Raw genomic sequence first — 23,956 nt, forward strand, 5'->3', positions numbered from 1 at the left:
AACAATGTGTTTAAAATGGCTTATTATGTATATTTAAACTAAAAAGTTTTTTATTTACTATGTTATTTCGGGACTCGCCCCGGCCTCGCACGGTGCAATAGCAAATAGGTGGTTTATATTTAACTTAAAAAAAACTTTCCTATCATTATCCCATTTTATCCCGAACGATGTATTTATTTAAAAATATAAGAAATACAAAATCAAAGTACTTTTGTAGCCCAATTTTTACATACTCTTATTGATTATTATTGCACCTTAACAATAAATGTAGCAAATAGCAGACACGAAACTGCTATACTATCTACGATTTAATCCTCAAAAACCGATATTACATTCTACAGTTTGATACCCAACACGACGATAGGATTAAAAATCGTCTCGTTCCTTTTTTATTTGCATAACATGCCCTCGCAACTATGTTGCATCCGACACCTGTCCAACCGAAATTCATCGAGCGTACGGTAAACATCGCACCGAACACCATAGCCAACCATAGCCATATGTAAACGTTGCCCAGCCGGGGGGAAAATCGAAAATCGAACGCGCCCTACGCCGCGGCCGTGCACCTGAAATATGAAATATTAATTCGTTATTTTGTGTCTGTTATTTTGACTATAGGCTAAAATGGAGGGTCCGGACGCAATACTGGCTCCGATGCACTTCTCAAGTATCAGCCAGGGGCCGCCCCCGCCCGCTCACAGCCCGGCGTCGCAGCCCAGCCCTAGGTAATGGCGGGAAACCCGAAAAACATCACCTATACACCATTGAGTTACATGTACTACGTACTAGAGAGGACATCGCTACTACTTACTACTTTTTTAACACGAGTTAGAGTCAATCGTCTCAAACTCATTTTTTAAAGTGAAACTTTTATTACATCGTCTCAAACTTTTTGGTCTGTGTAGCGCATGTCGCGTACGTATCGCGGCTGCCGAGTAGGTATACCTACTCGGCAGCCGACCATCACGCGACATGCGCTACACAAAGCAGTGTTCGGAACCGTTCGAACAGTTTCACTTTTACCGTGGTTTCATAAAACCACACAACGTTTTTTTTTGTTACATTGATTGGTTTTAATTGATAAGTAATAAGAGGCAGAATATCTACAAAGTGTATGACTCACTAGCCGGCCTGCGCCGCCGCGCTTGTCGCACAGATTTTGTTCGTGGTGCCCTCTCTAGTAATAATACCTCAATGCTATACACTACTATACACTAACCGTATAGACTAGACACACGCGTCGACTCGTGTTTGGGTCACTTTTTTATCTTGTCGCTCATTTTTTAGACACTCCCGCAGATCCGCAGATAATCAATTTTCGACTTGACCTACGTGTTTGTAATTTCGTTTTACGTGGACGGGAAATGTGGGGGATAAGTGGTTGGGCTCGCAATTTTCCTGTTTTTAATTGATTGGTTTTGAAACATGTTTTAGTAGACGAAGTTTATGAACAGATTTTTTTAATACATCTTCGAACTTCAAATAAATTTCGTTTAGTGTCGTACCTATCACTTTTAGTTAAAAACTTACATTCAGAAATAATAAATATGCTATACACACGTAATGCAATAATAATAACGAGCGTTTATTACAAGCAATGCTATTAATATTTCTCGTAGACATCTTCCGAGCCCCATGCCGGGGCCGAGCGGGATGGGCCAAATGACAACCATACGTTCGCCATCGCACATGCAGGTAAAGTGTAAACATAGCTTTTTAGTTTCATTTTTTAATACATATATAAGTAATTGAGTATATATATCATTAAATGGCTTTTAATGAAAAAAAAATAACCTAGATACGAAATAAAAATCATGTTTTTTACTTAAGAATATGATTACTATGGTTTCTTAAATTTTGAAAAGAGTTGTTTTTATGAAAACTCTAATATTTAAGTTGAGCGTTCTTCTACAAGCATATCGTTTTCTTTATAGTTGAAAGTTTAACATGAATATTTGCTACATCTGATCAAATAAAAATATTATACTTAGGGCATTTTAAAACTTTACATACCAGCAAAATGGGTCCTTCAAGCATGTTTTAAGCATGTTATAATTTTGTGTTTGAAATCATGGGTTTTGTTGATTTGTTTTAAATTCAAAATTCCCATTAATCATTAATATTTTACACCATTTAAGTTTACAGCGTTACGAGTGCTTATTATTATAAATTAAGGAAAACATCGAGAGATAAAACTCAATGTCTAATTACACTATATATTTACGAACTACAAGATCCGTTGATATGTAATATTTAAAAATTCAATAAACTTTGAGTATCATCATAGCAGGTTAAATTGATGGGGATATATAGAAATTCTATACTTTAATAGTTGTTTAAAATTAAAAGCATAAAAGCTCTATATATTAATATCGCTAGCCGCTTTAAATATCTTAAAACACACTAAGTGCAAACAATCAATTGAACCTGTGGTCAAAGCTCAATAACATCGTTATTACATGCGGGATGCAGTGTAGGGGACGTACTCTAGTTTTAAAAATATACAATATTTCGCTTAAATAGCTTTGCTGCAAATGTCGTATAAAATATCGATATATAATGCTGTTGTCATTCTAAGTATGATTAATCTATCACTTTGCGAAATTAATGTTTAATGTGTATTCTTTGTCATTAGTCACTTAGGACCCATCACATCTAACAATATCTATTTAGTACGATATAAAAATGCATGATTATGATGCCTGCTAGAGATGTAATTGAGGGAGCTTGAAAGACTTGGTGACGGAATTAGTGATAGAAGACAATTAGAGGACAAACACAAGTTATAATGAACCTCTTATGTATTGTAGTATCTCAAAAATTCATGTGAACCTAATTGTTCTAAGTACCCTAGAGAGTTCAATTGAATATTAGGCCGGGCTAACTCGATATTATTGCAACTGGAGCCTTAATTGTCCAGTGTTCCCGACAAAGGAGTAATAACATGGGCATACGTACTCGTAATATCCTGCTCCTATATCTCTGTTACATCCACTGAATGTGAAGTGCATTAAACCTGCCCCTGTGCTCAATTAGTACTCTCTCCCTAGGCCTTTAATATATTGGTACTGGTCTCTCCAAATATTAGGATAGTACTAATCCCTTTTTAATTAACATTCGGTGATATTGCAATCTGTTTTACCGTTTATTAATTTGTCGGCTTTCGTACTTACAATACCATGCGATTATGCCTCAAGGCTTGACCGTACGTTTACACGTTAAAGGGACTTGACTGCGCTCACCGATATTAAGCCAAATGTAAATATGGACGTTCTTTGTATTCTTTGGAGTCAAATTTTGTTTTTGATAAGTCATTTTGTGGTTTGATCGTATCGTATATATTTTGTTTTGGGACTACTCGACTACCTACATTTAAATGTGCCAACAAAACATATAAGTAGTTGATAACAATGAAGACAAGAAATGCACATCAACCAAAAAAAAAACATTAATTAATAAGAGCAATCGAAACTTCGAATGACGAGCGGCGAGTACGTAATATGCGGGTAGCTTGAGCGTACTAATGCGTGCGTTGTATAGGGCGCGAAGGACCGCGACGTGCCCGCTTCGCTACTTGTGTCGGTGCCTTTGCCGTCGACCAGCCACGGCCTGCACTTCACACACCATCCCCAGGTTCATACCTGTACACACAACTAGAACACTACACGATTACATTATACAAAATATTTTATGGTCAGGATTAATCGATCCCTTTGATTGTGTTATTAAAGGAAGTTTTTGGAAAGGCTAAGAAAATAATCTATTTTATACTCAGCTCATTATATTTCCGTGAAACAATCAATGATATATTAAGCTCATATTGGTCTATTTCCTGGAAACTATTTTCTTATATGTAATATGATAATGAAAATAAGCTTTACGGATGTTTATAACTGGTGTTATAATGAGCATCTTTGTTATTCTTCTTATCGTTAAGAGGATTAAATATGTATTTTAGTATCAACCAAATGGGAAGCTTATTCTGAGTCAAATAATATTTTATTGGGTTATTGTTGCAATAGATACATTATATTGCATCTCGAAGTACACTATAGGTAAACCAGAATCTGATGTCAATTAGGGAAATCAAAATTTTGAGTGTGCAACCCTAGGGAAAATGGACTGCACGATCTTGATAGTGCTTATTTTTTATTTTGTCCTCAATATCATTAGTCACATTACATAAGTTACTGAACTTAATAATAAGATATCCACATAATATTATGTAGGTATATACTTACATGTATAATATACATATTCCTTTTATATAAGTAATACATAATATTATGTATTTACACATACACACAATATATAATTATTATGTATATCATCATGTCATTATAATTAAGCCATGTGAAAATATGTATCGATGTAATGATAATGCAGATCGAAACTCGATTGTTTATAATTTTTTTATAAAATAAAATAAAAAAATAAAATACTGTTTATTTTCGGAAGTATTAACAGATACTCACATTATAAAATTGACTTGGACAGCTTGGACTTGACGAATAGTATTGGAAACTTCTGTAAGTAATAAGTTTTCATAAAATTATATTGTAATCAACAAACAATATTACCTACTTAAAATATTTTTAATTTAAAGTATCAAAACGGGTAAGTCCAATTTATCAGTCAAATCTTCCACTCGCTCCAATTTGAAGATTGTGATGTGTTGGAGCAGCGGCTTTTTCGACACTTTGGAAGATTTTGAAGACAAAATCCTAAAAATTTATCATTAACTACGAAGAAGACAAATAATTTGACAACCAATTTGATAGTTGTCGAAAAAAGTTACCACACGAAAATCTTTTATTTTTTTAAATAAGTATAAATATGCCATCAGATTCTGGTAGACCTATACACTGGTATATTACACATTTAAAACACCACAATACGAGTGATTTGCGTTGAAATACTATAATCAATCTCGGGATTATGATATAACGTTAAGAATTCATACAGTCCTTTATATTCGTAACTAATTGCGTGTTAGTTCATAGTTGTGTGTACATTTAAGTATATAACTTATAAATTTTAATAGGTTATGGAATAAAAGCCAAGTGATAAATGCATGAATTCTGAATAGCTTCGCTTAGCGAGTGCTTGATACTTAAAATATTGCATGAAGCTTGCCCTTACGTAGTGATTAAAAATGCTCTCAATTTAATGTCATTCAAATCCTAAAAGTTAACCGTGTTTCTTTAGATGGCCGGCCCATCCGATCTGGCTGGCCCTTCAATGCTGTATCTTCAAGCGCAGAAACAAGTAAGTTATATAAAAATAGGTACTCAAAATATTACATTTCCTTTCCTCACTTGTGTATTCCAATTCATTGATTTGTTACAGGGGTGTTCAAATTTCACGTTAATTAGTCGTCGATCGTCAAAACGTTTTGTGAACTGTGATCCTCCCCTTTCAGTCGCGACTCGCGTCTGCTAGAGTTAATTGCAGATCAAACTATTAGTACTTACAGTTACAGACAGTTATTCATTGATGCATGTTATATTAAATGTCTACGTCTCAATCTATCTGATATCCGACTCTAATTAACAAATAGTTCTCTTTCTTATACAATTAGCAATCGAGAAATTCAAAATAAATCGGGATAATTTATTTTGCTCTATATTCTATACAATAATACATTTATCAGTGAAAGAAATGAGAGCAAAGCATTTTGATTTGGTAAGACGTGGAATTTAATTACACATTTGTTTTAAAATGAATTTGAGCAGTGTAATAAACACAAGAGTACAATTGCCTGCTGACCCCTATTGCGCCTGAACTTACTCTCTCTAATGACGTGACGCGATATAAAATAGTCCAAATACTCTCACTAATATACCTACTGCTTTTTAAATACCAGCCACAATATTTTCGAACAAATATTTAAGAATGAAACGAACTTGGTATGTAGAAATAATAATAACAGAAATGTGAATTAAGCCAGTTGCGAAAACCAAACATGTGTGCTAAAGTGGTCGGAACCCATTGAGCCCATAATGTGGTTTCATGTCTCATTCTTATTCTTAATTTTGAGTTTTCTCATTTGCCTTTAATTTAATTTTTATTTCATAACTAAGTATATCTTGTAATAAAGTTTTTTTATTGTTATTATAAAACACTCGACTAGGCAACGAAATTGACTTACACATAAGTATACCAACAAAATACAAGCCTCTATTTTTTGATTCAAAGTCATATTTCAAACAAAACGGAACATGGAATTAACAAAAGAACATTTCATATTTATTATTCTAAGAACTCCGCTATACGTTATCTAGCACACCCTAGGCGGAGTATTGCGATTTTTTACCTGCACCCCAACCCCTCGACTACCTGCCCTTAACGCAATGCAATGGTCCATCCGACCGCCATTCATGTCCATACTCAGTCTTAGCGTAACCCCGCTTTAGGCAACATCTGTCGGCTCGGGGGATACACTAACGTTTGACAGTGTCCGTGACAATCAAACGACATACCCACGCGACGCATGAGCCATTTCCAACTCTATTACTACCATAAGTAGGCTTATTTTACCGTGCCCCTCGCTATAAAATGGTGAGTCGTAATTAATTTATTATTAACTGGATTCACATACGGTCATACATTCTCTTAAATTACTGAAGATGTCTCTCGGAGGCGAACATTGAAGTTCAGTTTTGCATAAGTTTTATGTGAACTCTATGCTCATCGCGCGCACGTGTTGATTGTTCGGTATTGTAATATTCTTGCTCGCTCTGAGAAATATAGTGCTGTAAATTTTTGTGTAAAATAAGTTAGAAACTAGTGCCGAGTTTGCAGAAGACGTTGAAATGAAAAGAAAATTTAATAGCATTTATTTTATACGTCCTATCGTATTTCAGAAGTAATACGAGACTTGCGAACGGTATTAGTTTTGAATTTTCTTTTTAAATTTATTTTGCTTCAAGATAGGAATAAAAACGGCTGGGGTATCATTAAATTCCAAAGCGGTTGTGTATGATGAGCAAACATACACCATCCTGTTACCACATTGTTATACTAAGTTACGATAGACAATATTAACATTGTAAAATCTTCAGCTGCATAACACACACTAGAATGCCTTTGCTATACTTTACATGGTATGCGCCAAATATTATTATTACCACATTTTTGTACTCTTATCAGTCATATATGTATTCGTCTCATTAATTAAAATATTGAGTATATTAGGACGAATGGTTATAACTAAATTTTTATGTTTAATATGTAATTCTGGTAAAACAAAATATGCACACTTAAGTAGTAGATGTGATACAGTAATATAAACCCTTATTAGCCGACCCTTTCAAAATGTGTATTAGTAACATTGTTTCAACTAGGTATCTATTTTGTTTATATAGTGGTAGTACCTATTCTTTACACGAGTTTGCTATTATGTAGCAATATTATTATTAAATGACCTAGAATTCATATTACATATCGTATCAGTATGAATCAGCACGATACGAAATACATTTTAAATATTTCATGAAAGCACTGAACATATTGAAGGCTCGTTAGCAACCGAATCAATTGAAACTGAAGTGAATCATATACGTATCACGGCTCGTATTCATTATTCGTAATAATCCTCAAATAGTAAAGAACAGTTTTATTCTTACGAAAACATTTTATAGATCAACCTGTCAATGCCTATATCGGTTTGAGACCCGGTGCCCTAATTTGAATTGGGGATCAGTGGATCAGGGGGCATACTGGGTCATGTTATTGAAATTCGATTATTCACACTTTTGCTGCGGCATGGGGATGCGGAGTGCATACGCAGAGCAATAGCTATTGGATAGCGTTATCAGTTGAAACCTCTGTTATTGTATACTTTGGTCGTGACTTCTCTAGTTTCTCATATGAATGAGGAGGGATATTCATTGGAGGTGGTCTTTCAGGCCGCGATGGAGCAGAACGTTCCCGGCCACTCCCCACTGATGCCCGGCAGGAGCACCTGGCCAGGCCTGAACGTCGCCTACGAAATGCAAGATCCGAGCAAAACTGGGTAAGTTCGCTATAATTATGACCTGGTTCGGTTTCATTAACGAGCTAATGTGTTACATAAGGAAGTGCGCGGATATTGTTAGCTGAACAGGAAACAATTATTATCTGAAATACAGTATATTGTGTATAATTATAAAAATATGTTTGGATAACACGCAACGTATTTTGCTATTTATGGCGTTATTTATATTACTCATTGAATTTTATAAGGCTTATGCGAATTTTTATGTTTTATTTGCGAAATTTTGTATATTTTTTTTTATTATATTGTAGAGGCACAAGCGATTTTATAGCGCGAATATTCATAGCGCAGCCGCAAAACAAAGCAAAATTAATAAGTTGTGAAATAAGAGGTATAACAATTGAGAAGCCCTTAAAATTTTTAACGAAGTTTTGGATTGAGGAAAATACATTGATAACTGAAATCAGTTCACGAGAAGCCAGCGTGCAAAAGACTCGTATTAAAATTAGGATTTAATAAATAAATTTAAATTTATCTTATACGATCGAGCCCCGCGGTGTTCGGACGAGCCATTTGCATTTGTAATGTAAGCTTAAGACACCCTTATTTTACCATAGACGTATGTAATTCAAAATAGCCAGGTGCCTTTTAATGACCTTGGTCTACTGATTCTTTAATACTATTTGCGTCCATGCTTTGAATCGAGACTGTTCTCACTTAGTATCATTGAAAATATTTACCAATAAAAACGATATTTGGCCTATAGTTTTCAGAATAATATAGTTTTTCAATGTGTTTCCTTCGCGAATGTCAATACCTAACCTAATTACCACCAAGCGCATTATATATTTTTTTTTAATTTTTAAAATTTGTTAATTACGAGTGATTTTCAACTATAACACAAGTGTATTGCTACGTGTATGTAAATGAAAAGTAGCAATTATTATCAGTTTCGAATGGCTCAATATCCGTCGTCTCGCTGGAAGCTCTCTTGATTGCTTCCGAGTCTGCTACCGGCCACTTCAGCTATAGCAATGTATCGAAATTTATTTGCTTTACATTTTTAACTCGATATTATGGAAAGGTGGCTTTGTAATTAGAACAATAAATTTTAGCTGTGTGGTATCTTTTGGTCTATTTTCATCTAATAGATTTTTCGATTATAAAATCAGATAGTGGAATCAAGAAATCAATCGATGAAGAGTGTAAAGAATACCCTTACTAGCTTGATGGAATAAAAAATTAGCTGAACACACCAATTTTCTGTTGCTTTTCCACAATAAAATGTCCTTCCTCTTTTCTCGTCCATAACAAATAAAATATTTCGCCGAGTTATTCAATAGAACTGAATAAGCCGAAGAAGAAAATAAGCCATTAATAACAGTGTTTTGTCAATATTAAAGTATGTTTCCTTAAATTTCTCTTCGTCTTCCAAATGCAAACAACGCGCTTACGCGATAGCAAAATTGTATTATTCTAAGTATTACATGTTAGTATATTTAACCGCACTGCCTTTATATACATATATGCCTTATACAAAGCGAAATATCAAAAATTTTTTGGTGTCCAAACATTACCTAACCTAATATTCTTGTACCCAGCTTGCCAGTAGCCAGCAAGGATCCATTGGGCTCTGGTCTCGGCCAAATGCCGGCGGTACACCGTAATAAGAAGAGGGCCATAGCTCACACCGCTACTTCTGTGGTTGCTATGACTAACCCCCCGCCGCAGACCAATTTGCGTGAGTACTATTTTTTTATTTTATGTCAGAGCAAGCAAAGAAGCAGGTGGGCCACCTGATGGTCACGGAAGAAGTCTACCATACCCGTGGCTCCGTCGTTGATGCAGCTTGACGGAACACAGTGGGGTTTTGGTCGGTAGGAATCCGACGTAACCCACGGCCCCTTCCCCGGAGGCCGTGGGTATCTATGCAAGATTTCCCCACTTAAAAAAAAAAGAAGGTGGGCCACCTGATGTTAAGTGGTGACCACCGCCCATAAACACTTGTAACACTAGGAGTGTTACAGGTGCTTTGCCGAATTTACTAAATGAGCTTACTATTTGTGCCGCGCGGTTTCACCCCCGAACGAACCTACATTCGAAATTAAGTATGTATTTCTATAGCTCATGTGTTATATTGTTGTAAAGTTTCACTTAAATCTGTCTAGTAGTTTTAAGTAATAAAAACGATCATCCAAACATAAAGATAATAATTTCACGAGTAACACATATCCATACATCCTAACGTTAAAGCTATTGCATTTATAATATTATAGTCAATGATATTATATATAGAAACAAGAGGTAGATACGTCATCAACGCACCAAAACTGATTCCGTGAATTGGTCCTATTTGGGACCAATGCAATCAGTCAGATTGTCACCGGTCCCAGTGAGCGCATGTGCCGATAGGTACATTAAAGTTGTCGAAAATGCCTTCCTGTGTGTTCAGAAAGTGCACGTATTCGTGCAAAAAAATAAAGAAAGATAAAGGAATGTCATATCACAGCAAAATATATTAAATTATTACAGTTTAAGAGTAAAAATAACAATTTACAATTCTTTATTAATGACACTTGCTTGACACGTGTATTGAAATAATGAAAGGGATAAAACATTGCTTCAATCACTAGTGTGACAAAGCTAGCGTACACTGTGTTCAAAGATTATCATGTAGATACGATTATTGAAAATAGAACGGTTATTTTATTAATTTCGATTTGGGTAAATACTTGATTAATTTTACATTTAAATCCACACAGTGCATATAATTAACAAATACATATATCTATTTATTATATACAATGAAATCGTGATGGCAAAAATGTATGTTTGCAAAAATGATGTTGAATATACGTATACTTTGAAGAAAAGATTATCGCTACTGATGAAAAATGCTATTTGCTTTTCTGTAAATAGCTATTGAACATAAATTTTATTTGTGTTTTAGATAAAAAATGCTTATACTTCATCCTTTCTTTTATTTCATCCTTTTTTTTCATCTAGGCACCACGATTATTATAATTATCCTACAAGTTGGAGTGATGACCTTGTACGGGTTTCGGGAACTGCCTTGAAACGAATAGCGTAAGATCGGTCCTTATGGAGTTCTATAAGGAGGACTATATGCAGTATGCTCAGCAGTGGGTGATTATCGGGTGAAATGATGATGACCGAAAACGAACACCACAGCTAGTAATAAATACTTAATACAGTTATATCTCCAAAAAAGTTTTTTTATTTTTTTTTTTCATTTTAATACGACATCATAATAATCATAAAATGGTAAATGAAATTGTCACATTTATTTACTTGTGCAGAAAACCTAAATCAAAAAATCGAAAAATCTATAACATTGAACCTTCTGTGTCATTAATCTATGCCAATAACCATGGCAACTATTTGTTTATTTATATTTAATTGGTGAATTCTTATGACTTTTGCTTACACCTGCGCGGAAGTGACAAACTATCTTTGTCTTTTTTGTTTATATCATTTTATTAGAGCCATCTCTCTTACACAGTCTGTCAATGTAATAAATTAAGTAAAATGAAAATTGTATTTGTGTGTGCCTGACACTGCATATGAAGCATTTTTTTTGGATATATTGTGAGTATATAACGTATCTATACATAAAATATCATTGATTATAGTATCATCAAGCATTACAAAATATGCTACTAATTAGGGTAATCATGTTACTTAGATTTTCAAGTGCTGTGTTAGGTTTGGGGTTGAAAAGTGAATAATAATCATTCAATGATTGATACAAAGCAACTTTTAATGTGATTTAAAACATTTTCTGGCTCAATTATACCTTTAATTTTAGTTTTGTTTATACTGTATACTTTACTACATAGGTACAGTTTATCTCAATATTTTCTGGCATCGCAACGTAAGCGAAATCTTCTGTTTCGCATTTAAAATTTAAATTGTAGACATGAAACTTCAATTGTTTTACTAAAGTCCAGTACAGTACAGTCTTGATTCTAAATAGATATATAGCATCGTAATGTTTTTACATTTTTTGTAAGGGATATTATTTCTCCAAATATTATCTACTTATAGCTTCATAATTATAATCCTATCTAGCGAGAAAGCCGAGCCCTTATCATGAGTCAAATCTTTCTCGTTAGTTAAATCTACGTAGATAAGGGAATCAACGTAGATTAACCCATTGATCCGCACACGGAGAAGTCGATACACAATTTTATACATTTTTGAGGTGAAACTTCTTTAGGCGCGTTGAGAGTAAAAATTCAAGGTCGCGTCATGGCAATACCGTCACGTCATGAAGTAAGGCGACGATTTTGTTATTATTTAATCTTACCAAAGAAGTTTCACTTCTGACACGTGTGCTCGGTACATACGCTCTTTCTTTTTTAATTCCATAAGTTATAAATACTTAAATATAAATAATTTTACAGAAGCCCAAAACCTGGCCAGTGTGCGTAGGCCTCCGATGCCGACCCCGCCGCCAATGTACCACGAACCTAACATAAAGGAGTCTCCACCTAGCTCTCCAGGTAAAAATCTTTAGTAAATACTTATATAAGTATACTTATATTGTAAAAAAAGAAGAATTTGATTCTTTGTTTATTTATACAGACTAACATTTTAAACAGATAATTAATTGTTGGTTTGTCATGAATAAAAACTTGTATATATTTTGCTTAATATGTTTGCTTTTAAATTTCTACATTAAAATTGTTTCTTTTTTACAGGACTAGATCGTCCCCTGAAACCAAAGTATGAGAATAAGTGAGTATATTTTTAATAACTTGCCTTGAAACTTTATGTCTATCAATTAGATTAACTTGCCTAATATGAGACTGAATAATATTATGGTATACTCTTAATAAAAATAATGTTACGATACAGTTTGAGTATTCCCCTATTGAAATAAACTTCAATATCCTTCATGTATTTATGTAGACTTCTTAGTAATTCATTATGAATCGATAACCTTTGTATTACCTTAGCAACTAGTAGTTGTTTTTATCCGGTCAATGAAAAATATTAGACACTTGTATTGATGTATTTGTTCCACTAGTCTAGCTTGTATTACATATTTTAAACCATTTTTGTTATTGACGTATTATTTGTATTATGAAAAATATAAGGAACAAGTATCCCTAAGCTTGGCATTAGTACTTGTCGTAGTTATATTTTATACAACGTAATTAGTAGCGTATGCAGTTCGCCACACACTTAAGCTGTACCACTTAAACCCGCGCCTTGCCTTTTGTTCAAATAGCATGTGCTATACATAGTGCATACAGGGTGGAAGGTTTAAATGCAGACCCCTTTCTTATATTCATAGATCCGAGATGTAGGATAGTTTCTTTAATTTGATTTACCTTTGTAAGAGAGATTTTATCCTTATAATTGACCCTAATGTTCAATCCAATAAAACTACAAAGTGAAATTTCAACAGATTGTTATCGGTTCAATGCCCAGGCTTGATAGGCGAATTTACGGCAATCTTTGATGGCAGCATTTTCCTTACTAACAGAGTAATTATTTCTTTGAGGAGTAAAAATTTCTATCTATAACTAGCGGTCCGCCCCGGCTTCGCCCGTGGTACATATGAAAAATAGATGTTGGCCGATTCTCAGACTTACCCGATATGCACAGAAAATTTCATGAGAATCGGTCCACCCGTTTCGGAGGAGTATGCAGACTAACATTGTGACACGAGAATTTTATATATAAGATATTAAGAGTAATTTCCCTCCAGGTGGCATTAGTAAATTCCACCCTGTATGAATACACAAATAAATTGTGCGGTTGTTTAAGTGCGCGATGTGATGCAAATTACCGTTGCTATAGTTACGCACCTCAAGAGGACTTATAAGTGTAATCTGTACAAATACACGGCCAATTAGCAGCAAATGCAGCGCACCGCATAGAAGCGTTGCCATAGTTACGCGTACCTCACTTTGAACTCTTAGCAATTTGTACGTATTATACTTTATGATAAACCTGTACAAATAAACAAACAATTAGCGGCAAATGCAGCGCACCGCAGAAAATCGTTGCCATAGTTACACTTGTTCCGACTGAGCACTTAGTACCTGTTGCATGTAATGCTCTATAAATATACAAACAGAATGGGCGCCGGTTTTGGCGATTCGTATAGTATTGCTACTTGGATATAAAAGCTATACAAATACTCTAAAGTCTAACAAAATAGTTTGCAGCTCTAGTGCGCCACACATCACTATTATCATAGTTAGGTTATTTTTTTTTTTTTTCAAAAATTCAGAAAATCTTTATTTGGAACATAATGCATATGTTATGCATTCACTATGCTATTAGTAGATGTTGCATGTAACATAAAGAAATACACAAAGGAATGGGCGGTAGTTGTAGCGCTCCGTCGCATCGCAGAAACGGCCGTTGCCATATTTACGTGTACGCTTTGTGCATGTAACGCGCACGCATAACACGTACAGAATGAGCGGCGGTTGTAGCGAGTCACCGTTGCCATAGTTACGTCATACGTGTACGCTTTGCCATTAGTACGTGTTGCATGTAACGTGAACGCATAACACGTACAGAATGAGCGGCGGTTGCAGCGCGCCGCACATGCTGGGCAACGAGCTGAACCCGGAGAGCGGCGCGGCGGCGCGGCTACAGGAGCAGCTGAGCGCGGAGCTGGCGGCGCACGCGGCGGGCAGCGGCGGGCCCGAGCCGCTCGTGCCGCCGCCGCTCATCAACAAGGCGGCGCCGGTATGTTTGCCTTAACTAGCTGTGCCGCGCGGTTTCACCCGCGTCGCATATTACGTTAATAAAATTTACCTAAACTTACCTTTTAAGCGGACTCATGTTGATGGAATTTCACTTATTTCGATGACATTTTAATGATTTTGAAATAAAAAATTGCGTCTGGCACCTATTTACAACGAAAAAAACGTCTTGCAATAAAAAAATTATGTCTAATGGATCTATCTAAAGGCAAAAGATTAAAAATTACGCGTTAATAAATGACTTTAAATTATGGATATTTTCCTATGCAAATAAGATGCGCACTAATAAACGCAACCAATGCGGCCAACCAGACAGCCCGGACTCTAACCGAAATAGGAAGAGAAATAGTAAAATCAAAGAACCAACTATACTAAAATTCTCTCTTGTCAACGTTGGTAGCTCCTATACGATTAACAAAACATCATTGTTACATTCAACATTTCATTCAGCTACTATTTTTTATCAATCTAGTATCATCAGAAGACTTTATTATCAACTATAGCTCATTTAAAAGACCTTGCCAAATAATAACATACATTTAACCGTCACTAACAAAGAGCTCTGTTATTCACTTTATGTACTTTTGTTAGACTAATAAATAGTTTCCAATCAACAATTACTAGGTACTTACTAATTGAAGCCAATATTGAAAATTCACTAGTACTAGATTGCGTTATTCCCCAGTCAATTTTTGCTCCACCCCAGCCTGCAGTAATCCTATTACATACTATCTTTCCGCCCGCGGCTCCGTCCGCGTTGTCATAGCAAATTGCTAAGGGATGTTGTTTCACCGCGGTACAAAGTAGTATACAACGATCTAGTCTTCTTATTGTCTTCATTCATATATAATTCGATACGACGTCAAATACAACAACTTTCATTTGTAATAATAATATTGGCTCACCCCAATTAGTTATCTTCTTCTTCTTATATATAAAAATGAATCGCAAAATGTGTTGGTAAGCGCATAACTCGAGAACGGCTGAACCGATTTCGATAATTCTTTTTTTATTATATTCCTTGAAGTACGAGGATGGTTCTTATGTAGAGAAAACGTAAATATTATGTACCACGGGCGAAGCCGGGGCGGACCGCTAGTATTTTATATTTTACAGTCCTAATTCAAGGGGAAATAGGACAAAGGAATAATTAAGCCGTTGCCGTTCAGCCGTCCTTTATTTATAAATGTGGCAACTTACACGATTTTGTCTGTCTACATCCAAGATGTTTGATAAATAGTTATATAGATTTTAATATATGAAATTGGTATAAATAAAATGCTTTCACCAAATTATTATTCTTGTTTTAACGTAACTTATGGCTTTCTTTTTGTCGGTCCATACCCAGGATGGTGGTTTTTTGTAATATATAATTTTATTGAAGACATAACATGAGGACCGTGTCCCTGCATGATATGCTGATGACGAATAGAAGAAACTAGCTGTGCTCCGCGGTTTTACTCGCATTGCTCCGCTCCTTTTGGTCTTAACGAGATGAATTTTTCAAACGGTTAACGGACCAGTAGTTCCCGAGGTGTTCGCGTTCAAACAAACAAACTCTTCAGCTTTATAATCTATACTAATATTATAAAGCTGAAGAGTTTGTTTGTTTGTTTGAACGCGCTAATCTCGGGAATTACTGGTCTGATTTGAAAAATTATTTCGGTGTTAGATAGCCCATTTATCGAGGAAGGCTATAGGCTATATATCATCACGCTACGACTAACAGGAGTAGAGGGGGGTGAAACCGCGGGGAGCAGCTAGTATTAGTATAAATATTAAATTCTCATACAGTTGCTCGGTGCGAGCTCAATCCGCGGCGGTTCAAGCGCGCAGAGCCTCGACCAGCTGCTCGAGCGGCAGTGGGAGCAGGGGTCACAGTTCCTGATGGAGCAGGCGCAGCACTTCGACAGTATGTACTGCGTGTTGTGACGTTTCTTGCAGATGTGGCTCGTGGCCGTAATTCGGTTTCGAAAAAAAAAATGTTGTGTGGTTCTATGAAACCACGGTAAAAGTGATACTTTCCGAACACTGCTTTATACCTACTCGGCAGCCGACCGTCACGCGACATGCGCTACACAGACCAAAAAGTTTGAGACGATGTAATAAAAGTTTCACTTTAACAAATTTGGTTTACACATAATAAGTTTGGGGGTTAGGAGACGGGTAATTTTAGTCGGGGTATTCGGATTTTGAATAAGTATACTATGCAAAGGAATAAGGGCAGCTGGTGTATTTAAACATTTGCAAAAAATAAGTTACGAATACGATTTTTTAGCTTGTTATTTTTATATTACTTTTATATTAAATATGATTCATTTTAGTTGTTTGACATAAGTTAATTAATTTTCAACCCCAAACCTACGTGAAAAGTTACTAGACATCAGGGCCCATATTCTCTTGAATGATATATTAGTACAGTATAATATCGAATGTAATGGAACGGAAATCGAATTACGACCGTCGCCACCAACGGATGCACGGGACACAATTCACCTAAGGACATAGAATTCGCTTCACTAGTGGTAATTAATTTTAAGCTATTACTTGGTTTGGGATTTATACTAACTCGCTTATATATTAGATAACGTAGCCGAGTCTTGTGCCTGTGGCTAATGTATGCAGTTTTGAGCAGCGATAAATCATTCTTACAATAACGCCTACTAGGACAGCGTAGATCACTTTGTTTCACGATTTTATAGACTTTTTAAGTGATGGGTTAAATCGTTATGTTTGTGCATCAGTTTTAACATACGTACAAAAAAGTTTGTATAATTTGCAGTCTTATTTAGTGTAAATATAATAGGTTATAGAGGTTTTTGTTTTGTATTATTCCGCAATCAGACAGGATTATTACAAAATTTATGAAAAATATAGCACCACGTGAGAAATTTCATTTGATTGGAAAGATATATATAGTATAAAAATATATATACATACAAAAACAGCATTATAGCCCCTTAAACAAAGTGTGAATAAAAATATTTCAAATTTGTGTGATGGCAAATCTGGTAAGATGAAAAAGTCAAAATACAATCCTAACCTAAATTGTTTGGTGACATTTGGTTAAAATGTGAGTTTTGGTATTGTACACAATATTATAGTACAGATAAGAACTATTAAAGTATACAAAAAAATAAGTGATCAAGGGATTCTTTACGCGATCTTACAATAATTTTACATTTTCAAGAAATAAATAATTTGTGATCAAAGAAGATTCTATCCGTCACTTGGTTCCGGCTTTGATGCTAAGGCTAAGTGCGTATTTTTTCATACCACTGCTCGTTCTATAGATTTATATAGATTTTTTTCGGTTTACTGTTAAAAGTTTATTACATACTGTGATATCACCTACAAAGAAAATAAATTTAACTTAAAGAATATACGAACCTAACCAAAAATCTATCATCTGGTATAGATCGATTTTTACAAAAATAACGGCAGTGGTGTTTTAAATGTAGACAAATTTTATTCATTTTTATTTTAACACATTTATTTACAATCTATTGTTTTCAATTATAATTCTTAGTATTGTGAGAAAGACCGATGTATTATTTTCTCTTATTTTTTTCTTTTAGTAGCTTAAATTTAATTTAGTTAAAAGCTTAAACGTATCTTATTTTTGAATGTTTCGGACGGCTTCGTTCATTTATAATTTACATGTACTAAAATCTATTCTATGCACCATTTTCATCACGCTTTTCAACACCAATACACTCCTATTGTTCTTATATTAATTATGTCGCTTTTGAACTTTTTAATATGCATGACCCTCAGTAATGTCTGGATATGTAAGGGTAGATCAAAGAGTTTACAAAATGGACCTTCGTAACTTACGTATACGTATACGCATTTGAAGGCGGCCATAACATTTTATTACCTCTACTACAATCTCACCCAATGCAATTAAATTATTTTTAAATATGTACACACTCCCAATTCAGGGGTCACGTTTTTTTTAACACGAGTGGCTTTTCATTATTATCAACGCTCTCTTTAAATTTATATTGCACAGTTATTACAAATCTTTTAAATTTCAGTTAAAAGAGTAGCCGTAAAGCCATATTTTGTGTAAAGTCTGGTTTTCCTAACTTCCGGCAGACATTGTTTCCTCATTTTGTTTGTGTCTATGGGAAGACTTAATAAAACTCTTTCAGTGTATAACAAAGTGTAATATAATAAAGTGACTCCACCACCCAGCGTCCTCTGCATTCTATGAACTTTGTGAACCGCCGCTTCATTTAATTAAGGTCTAGATTAATTTTTTGCCCAACATGCTTTATAAATTGCATTTTATTTTCTAACTCAAATTTAACAGACAAAGGGCGCTCTTTTGTCTCATTTGCTTTAGTGTGTCTTTTGAGACATCCTTTGACCATAAAAATATGCGACACAATGAATCGTAATTAAAATAAATCAACAAACAACAGTGTTTTAAACCTATGAATTTAATTTTGCTAAAGACTTGTGACTTGAGAGCGCTCATTGTTTTTCTTTATTTTTACGACATTATAGCGTAAGTTTTAATTACTTTTTCGGCTTATGATGTTGCTTAATTTTCCCTTTTCATACTTTTTAAACTTTCGCTACAGTGTCGTTCGGCAAGTACACGCTGCAATGTTTTATGTTATCCCGCTTCGTAACGGAACGCGGTTATTTCGGTCCAGCAAAACAAGGGGAGCCTTCTGCGATTTTTTATAATGTGCTTGTAAATGGCATCATAAAGGTTCGCGCGGACGACCCGGAGAGTGATCTAAGAATGATTTGAATTTAACAGTTGCCTCGTTGCTGTCCTGTCTGCACCAACTCCGAACAGAGAATGTACGTTTAGAAGAACATGTTGGCAATTTGCTTCAGCGGCGTGACCACTTATTGGCTGTCAATGCCCGTCTCGCAATACCGCTCACCGCCGGTATGTTGCCCCGCAGTGGTCACTTCACTGCATGCTTTACAACTAAATACCCTCGAATTCCGATCTCCACCTGACCCCTCCTCACCCGCAGTACAAAGTACACCACTCATTAATCTTATCGACGGTCACTTTAAGTGGCAATAGTTTCATTAATTTTTCGCCACTAAAATCATTAGATAACCCGATAATTCCATGCACGTGACTGTTCAATGTTTTTAATCTATGTTTAATTATGGATAGTATCAATTATGATTTCGATTACGTATTGCAATTATTTTATTTTTCTTTTGTTTTTATCAGGCTTTGAATGTTGTTTCTAAATCGATAAGATACGCTATGGGATATAAATAATCTTAATGCGTGTCTTACACTTACGCTGATTTGCCTCGACAAAGCCGTAACCAGCAGATATATGAATAACAAATTGATTTTAAACATTTCATAATATGTAATCTACGAAATTTAGTAAACTTGATATGAACACATTTAACTTCTATTCATAAGTCTACATATATTTATATATCATACAGGGTGCTTTTAATAGAGGAATAGGCATACTGTCACCGATATAAAGCCATCTTTATTTTTGAAACATATGTATAAGCAAAACAATGGATAAGTAAATATTCTGTTTATGGGGTAGTGACCCCAGGTCCTCCGGAGCCTCCTCGATGCCCTCGCGAGGGAACTTCGCAAGTTAGGCCTCCGCCCCCGCCGCCAGTGCGAGCACCTGAAAACATGAACGCTGAACGTCAACACCAGGTATTGCAAATAAATTATTTTGGTCTGTCTTAAGTCTGTCTCTTCTCATTATTGTTGAAATAATATAATAATTATTTTTCCTTTGAGTTATTTTCTATAGCTTGCATTTGGGATCGTCTCAAGGAAGGGTTTATTATCTGTATAATTATTTTATACTCGACCCTCCGCGACGTGTGTTAAACGTATATTTTCTTTTTTAGTCGCTTGCCATGGAGCAACTTAACCGTTACTTTTGAACGCGTGATAAGTAATGGAGACTTATTTGACCGTAGCTGATAATGCGCGAGGTTCCGCCGAAGCCGCCCAGCTGAAATGAGCCGGGCGGGCCAGCCGGGCCCAGCCGACCGGACCCGCTGCGGACCGTGCAGGCCTTCATCAACTCGGAGCAGCAGCAGCGCCGCCGCCCCGACTTCTCCATCGAGTCCATTCTCAAGTACGACTAGACGCGCGGCCTGCTGCGCCCCGCGCCCCCGCGCCCCCGCGCCCCGCGCTCTGCGCCCTGCGCCCTGCGCCCGCGTCCCGCGCATTGCTCCCGCGCCCCCCTGCGCCCCGCGCTCCGGTCTAGCCCAATTGTAGCTTAGGTGTAATTGTGTTGTAAATAAAGTGTGTTGGACGAGGAGTGGATCCAAGAATAAGACTGAGAGTTTAACCGAAACAGGGTCTAAATTAATGAATTTAGACTATCCGCGTGCGCCTCGTGCGCTGTGAGGATTTTAGTCAGAGCATGGCGACTGGCACATTTGATTGCAGATTATGGAGATGGTTATCGTTTACACCGCACGTACAAAGCTTGGCCACTTGACGTAAAGACGTTTCACCGAACGGGATGCATTGTTCGATTAGTTTGATGTTTTGTGCAAATATAACCGATAGCAAATGTGAACATTCTGTATCATAATGTGGTACCTACTATTGTGTCATCTTAAATGTCTGTATTGTATCGTAACGTTAGAGAAATGTTTAAACAGTTTTAAATGGTACTCGGTGTTTAGTAGATAAGTTATGTGTGTTTCGGTTTCCATGCTTTATGTTCTTAATTAGTACGAGTTATTTAAATGTGTATGTAATGATAAATTATATAATTTGTTATACCTGTGCGAAATCTTTTGTGGACCTGAATTTTACTACTTTCTGACGATATAAAATTTAGATAATTGAATTAAATGTTAATCATAATTTTAACTTGGTGTTTTGGTGTTGATTAATGAAATCAAATTATGAATGTTTAAATGTGTGTTCTATACCGATATTCAATATGCCGTTTAAGTGTTGTAGTGTGCATAATGTCAGCTAAGAGTTTCCTTTAATTTAGCTATTTCCAAAAAAAAAATAGATGGTTAAATTGTAAATCTAAGATATTATATGTAAGGTATATGGATGTTATATTATATACAGATTAGTCCTTTAATCGTCCCATTAAGTATATATTCGAATTCATGTCTATTTATTGCTGTAACATCAATGTAATGTATGGTGTGTAATTCAATATTTTTGTATAGAAATAAATATCTATGTTACATTAGCACTTAATTATTAGGAATATTATGGTCGTTGTGTTTTAAAATTACTTGGTGTAAATAGTATATTAGTGTAAGGGTAGATAGAAACTCAGTGTATCGGCTACTTGTCCCGAGGGTGTTTTAATGGATTTTTACGATCCCTCAGATTGTGTATGTTTAGAAAAATTAAAGTCTTCATATTTGTCACTACATTTGCCGTAACTTAATTTTTGCAATGTAGAGAGCCTCTTCATGTTAACGATCGCGCTCCCACTTTCCCAATATCTTATATCTTTCTTAAAAGAATACTTCATCCCTTCTTATTCTAATTATCCTATCGTAATTATAACATCTTCTGATCTACGCCCTAACAAAACATTTGAATTACTGATAGTTTGAATTCACCGTTTCATATAAACGCACACACGGACGCACTTTTAATGCTAATAGAAAACTCAATTAATTTTAATGACATCAAAATGAGACGGAAAAGGGTCTATTAACATATTACCTACCTACCAATAGTACCTTGTACAGTACGCGCGGCGAGAGTTTGGCTTTGACCTTCGGGTGGAGGGGATTACTGCGCAATGCACACAATACTTTTCCCCGCCTCGCAACCCGCTAATTGCCCGTTGATATCCAATTTCTGATTTCTGCGCAATAACGGTCAAAGCCAAACTCGCCGCGCGATCTGTATCATCTATAAAATTGTTTATGTTAGCGTCACATAGGCAAACGATGGGAAAGGAAGAGGGATCGATTTAAGATGATTGGCCCTTAGTTTGCGCCGGCGCATTGAGATGCTCACATTATATATAATATTATGTATAATTTCCCTTTTTAACATATTTTATAAGCTCTGTGGGAGTAACGAATTTTAAATTATTATTATTTCCCTTAAATTAAAGTTTTCACTCTAACTCTTACCAAAATCCGTCCGATTGATTTTATTAATTTGATATATTGACCATGTTATACAAAACGAAAAATGCATTTTAAATTAATTGTACATAATATTATTATATTATTTCCCATGGAGCTGGATTTCTGGATTGTATACATATAGTATAGCCATTTTTATTGACTAATAAGATAATGATCGTTTTAAAACTTTTTTTATCTAAATTATTGCATACATGTGTATATTTTAAATAATTTTCATAGGTAATTATTGGGATCTGTTATTTCTGTGTATTCATATTGAAATATAGAGCTGGAATATCTTCTTGGAATCAATGTCTAGCAAAAATGTTTCGTATAATAATTGCGACCTGGCACAATAAATAGATAGTTGCAGATAAATACTTTCCTAAGTTAGCATAATTTCACGACGTACAGATCCCAAACGACATTCTCTTATTTTATATTCATCTAAGTGACGTAGATTGCATCGAGCTTGCACAAATATATTTTTGTAAATACTTATAAATTTCATTGCATTTTATGTTTTCAAAACGACCGGTCGAAGTGTATTTTATTGTTATTATTAATTTTAAGTATTGACTTTATAATTATGGAATTTTGACATTTTTTTATGCAATTTGTTAAATAATTTAATGATGCCGATAGCAACAGCTATTTGTCATATGTTTTAACGTCATTAATTTTTTACATGTAATATACATTATTATATAGTTTAGACACGGACGAAATATAAAAAATGTATTTAAAATTTTAATGTTTATGCACTCGGCTGGTTTAGATATAGATAAATTATTTGTCAATTGTCAAATGTACCATTATCCCTAAATAAAGATATTCAATAAAGTATAACTTGTGGTATCATTTTATTTTTCCATCCATCCATTCTAAATTTTGTAATTTTCACAAACAACATGTTAATTAAAGAAATTCCACCATCACTATCGTATCAAGGCTATTATCAGATAAATAATTCTTGCATTATATTTACACAAAACTAAGTAATTAAGATATCAATAAAGAATTTCGATCTCACTCACTGCTTTTAAATAAAATTCATCGCGAATTTTCTGAACATACTATTTACAGAACAATTAAAGCGCGATTGAGTGAAAAAGTCACGATATAA

At 35.0% G+C, this 23,956-nt stretch overlaps 1 protein-coding gene across 6 annotated transcripts in view; it reads left to right on the forward strand.

Annotated features, from left to right (window-relative positions):
* The window catches only part of Alh (coiled coil domain containing protein Alhambra), a 41,728-nt gene extending 18,060 nt beyond the window's left edge, over positions 1-23,668 (forward strand). For 3 of the 6 annotated variants that reach the window (XM_090103856.1, XM_090103852.1, XM_090103878.1), the window contains 13 exons: positions 619-725; positions 1,620-1,695; positions 3,541-3,633; positions 5,209-5,268; positions 7,911-8,017; positions 9,580-9,719; positions 12,406-12,504; positions 12,703-12,739; positions 14,542-14,713; positions 16,525-16,642; positions 19,508-19,642; positions 20,286-20,404; positions 20,677-23,668. In XM_090103856.1, the coding sequence (XP_089959982.1) occupies positions 619-725; positions 1,620-1,695; positions 3,541-3,633; positions 5,209-5,268; positions 7,911-8,017; positions 9,580-9,719; positions 12,406-12,504; positions 12,703-12,739; positions 14,542-14,713; positions 16,525-16,642; positions 19,508-19,642; positions 20,286-20,404; positions 20,677-20,715 (1,302 nt within the window). In that variant the 3' untranslated portion in view covers positions 20,716-23,668. Of the gene's footprint in view, positions 1-618; positions 726-1,619; positions 1,696-3,540; positions 3,634-5,208; positions 5,269-7,910; positions 8,018-9,579; positions 9,720-12,405; positions 12,505-12,702; positions 12,740-14,541; positions 14,714-16,524; positions 16,643-19,507; positions 19,643-20,285; positions 20,405-20,604 lie in introns of all 6 variants that reach the window. The other 3 variants (XM_090103863.1, XM_090103868.1, XM_090103872.1) reach the window with 3 other exon arrangements.
* The last annotated feature ends 288 nt before the right edge of the window (positions 23,669-23,956 follow it).

This window comes from Colias eurytheme, chromosome 1, assembly GCF_061535395.1.
Source record: "Colias eurytheme isolate Ceu_HAF_F1 chromosome 1, ilColEury1 Martin Lab GWU primary, whole genome shotgun sequence".
NCBI lineage: Eukaryota > Metazoa > Arthropoda > Insecta > Lepidoptera > Pieridae > Colias > Colias eurytheme.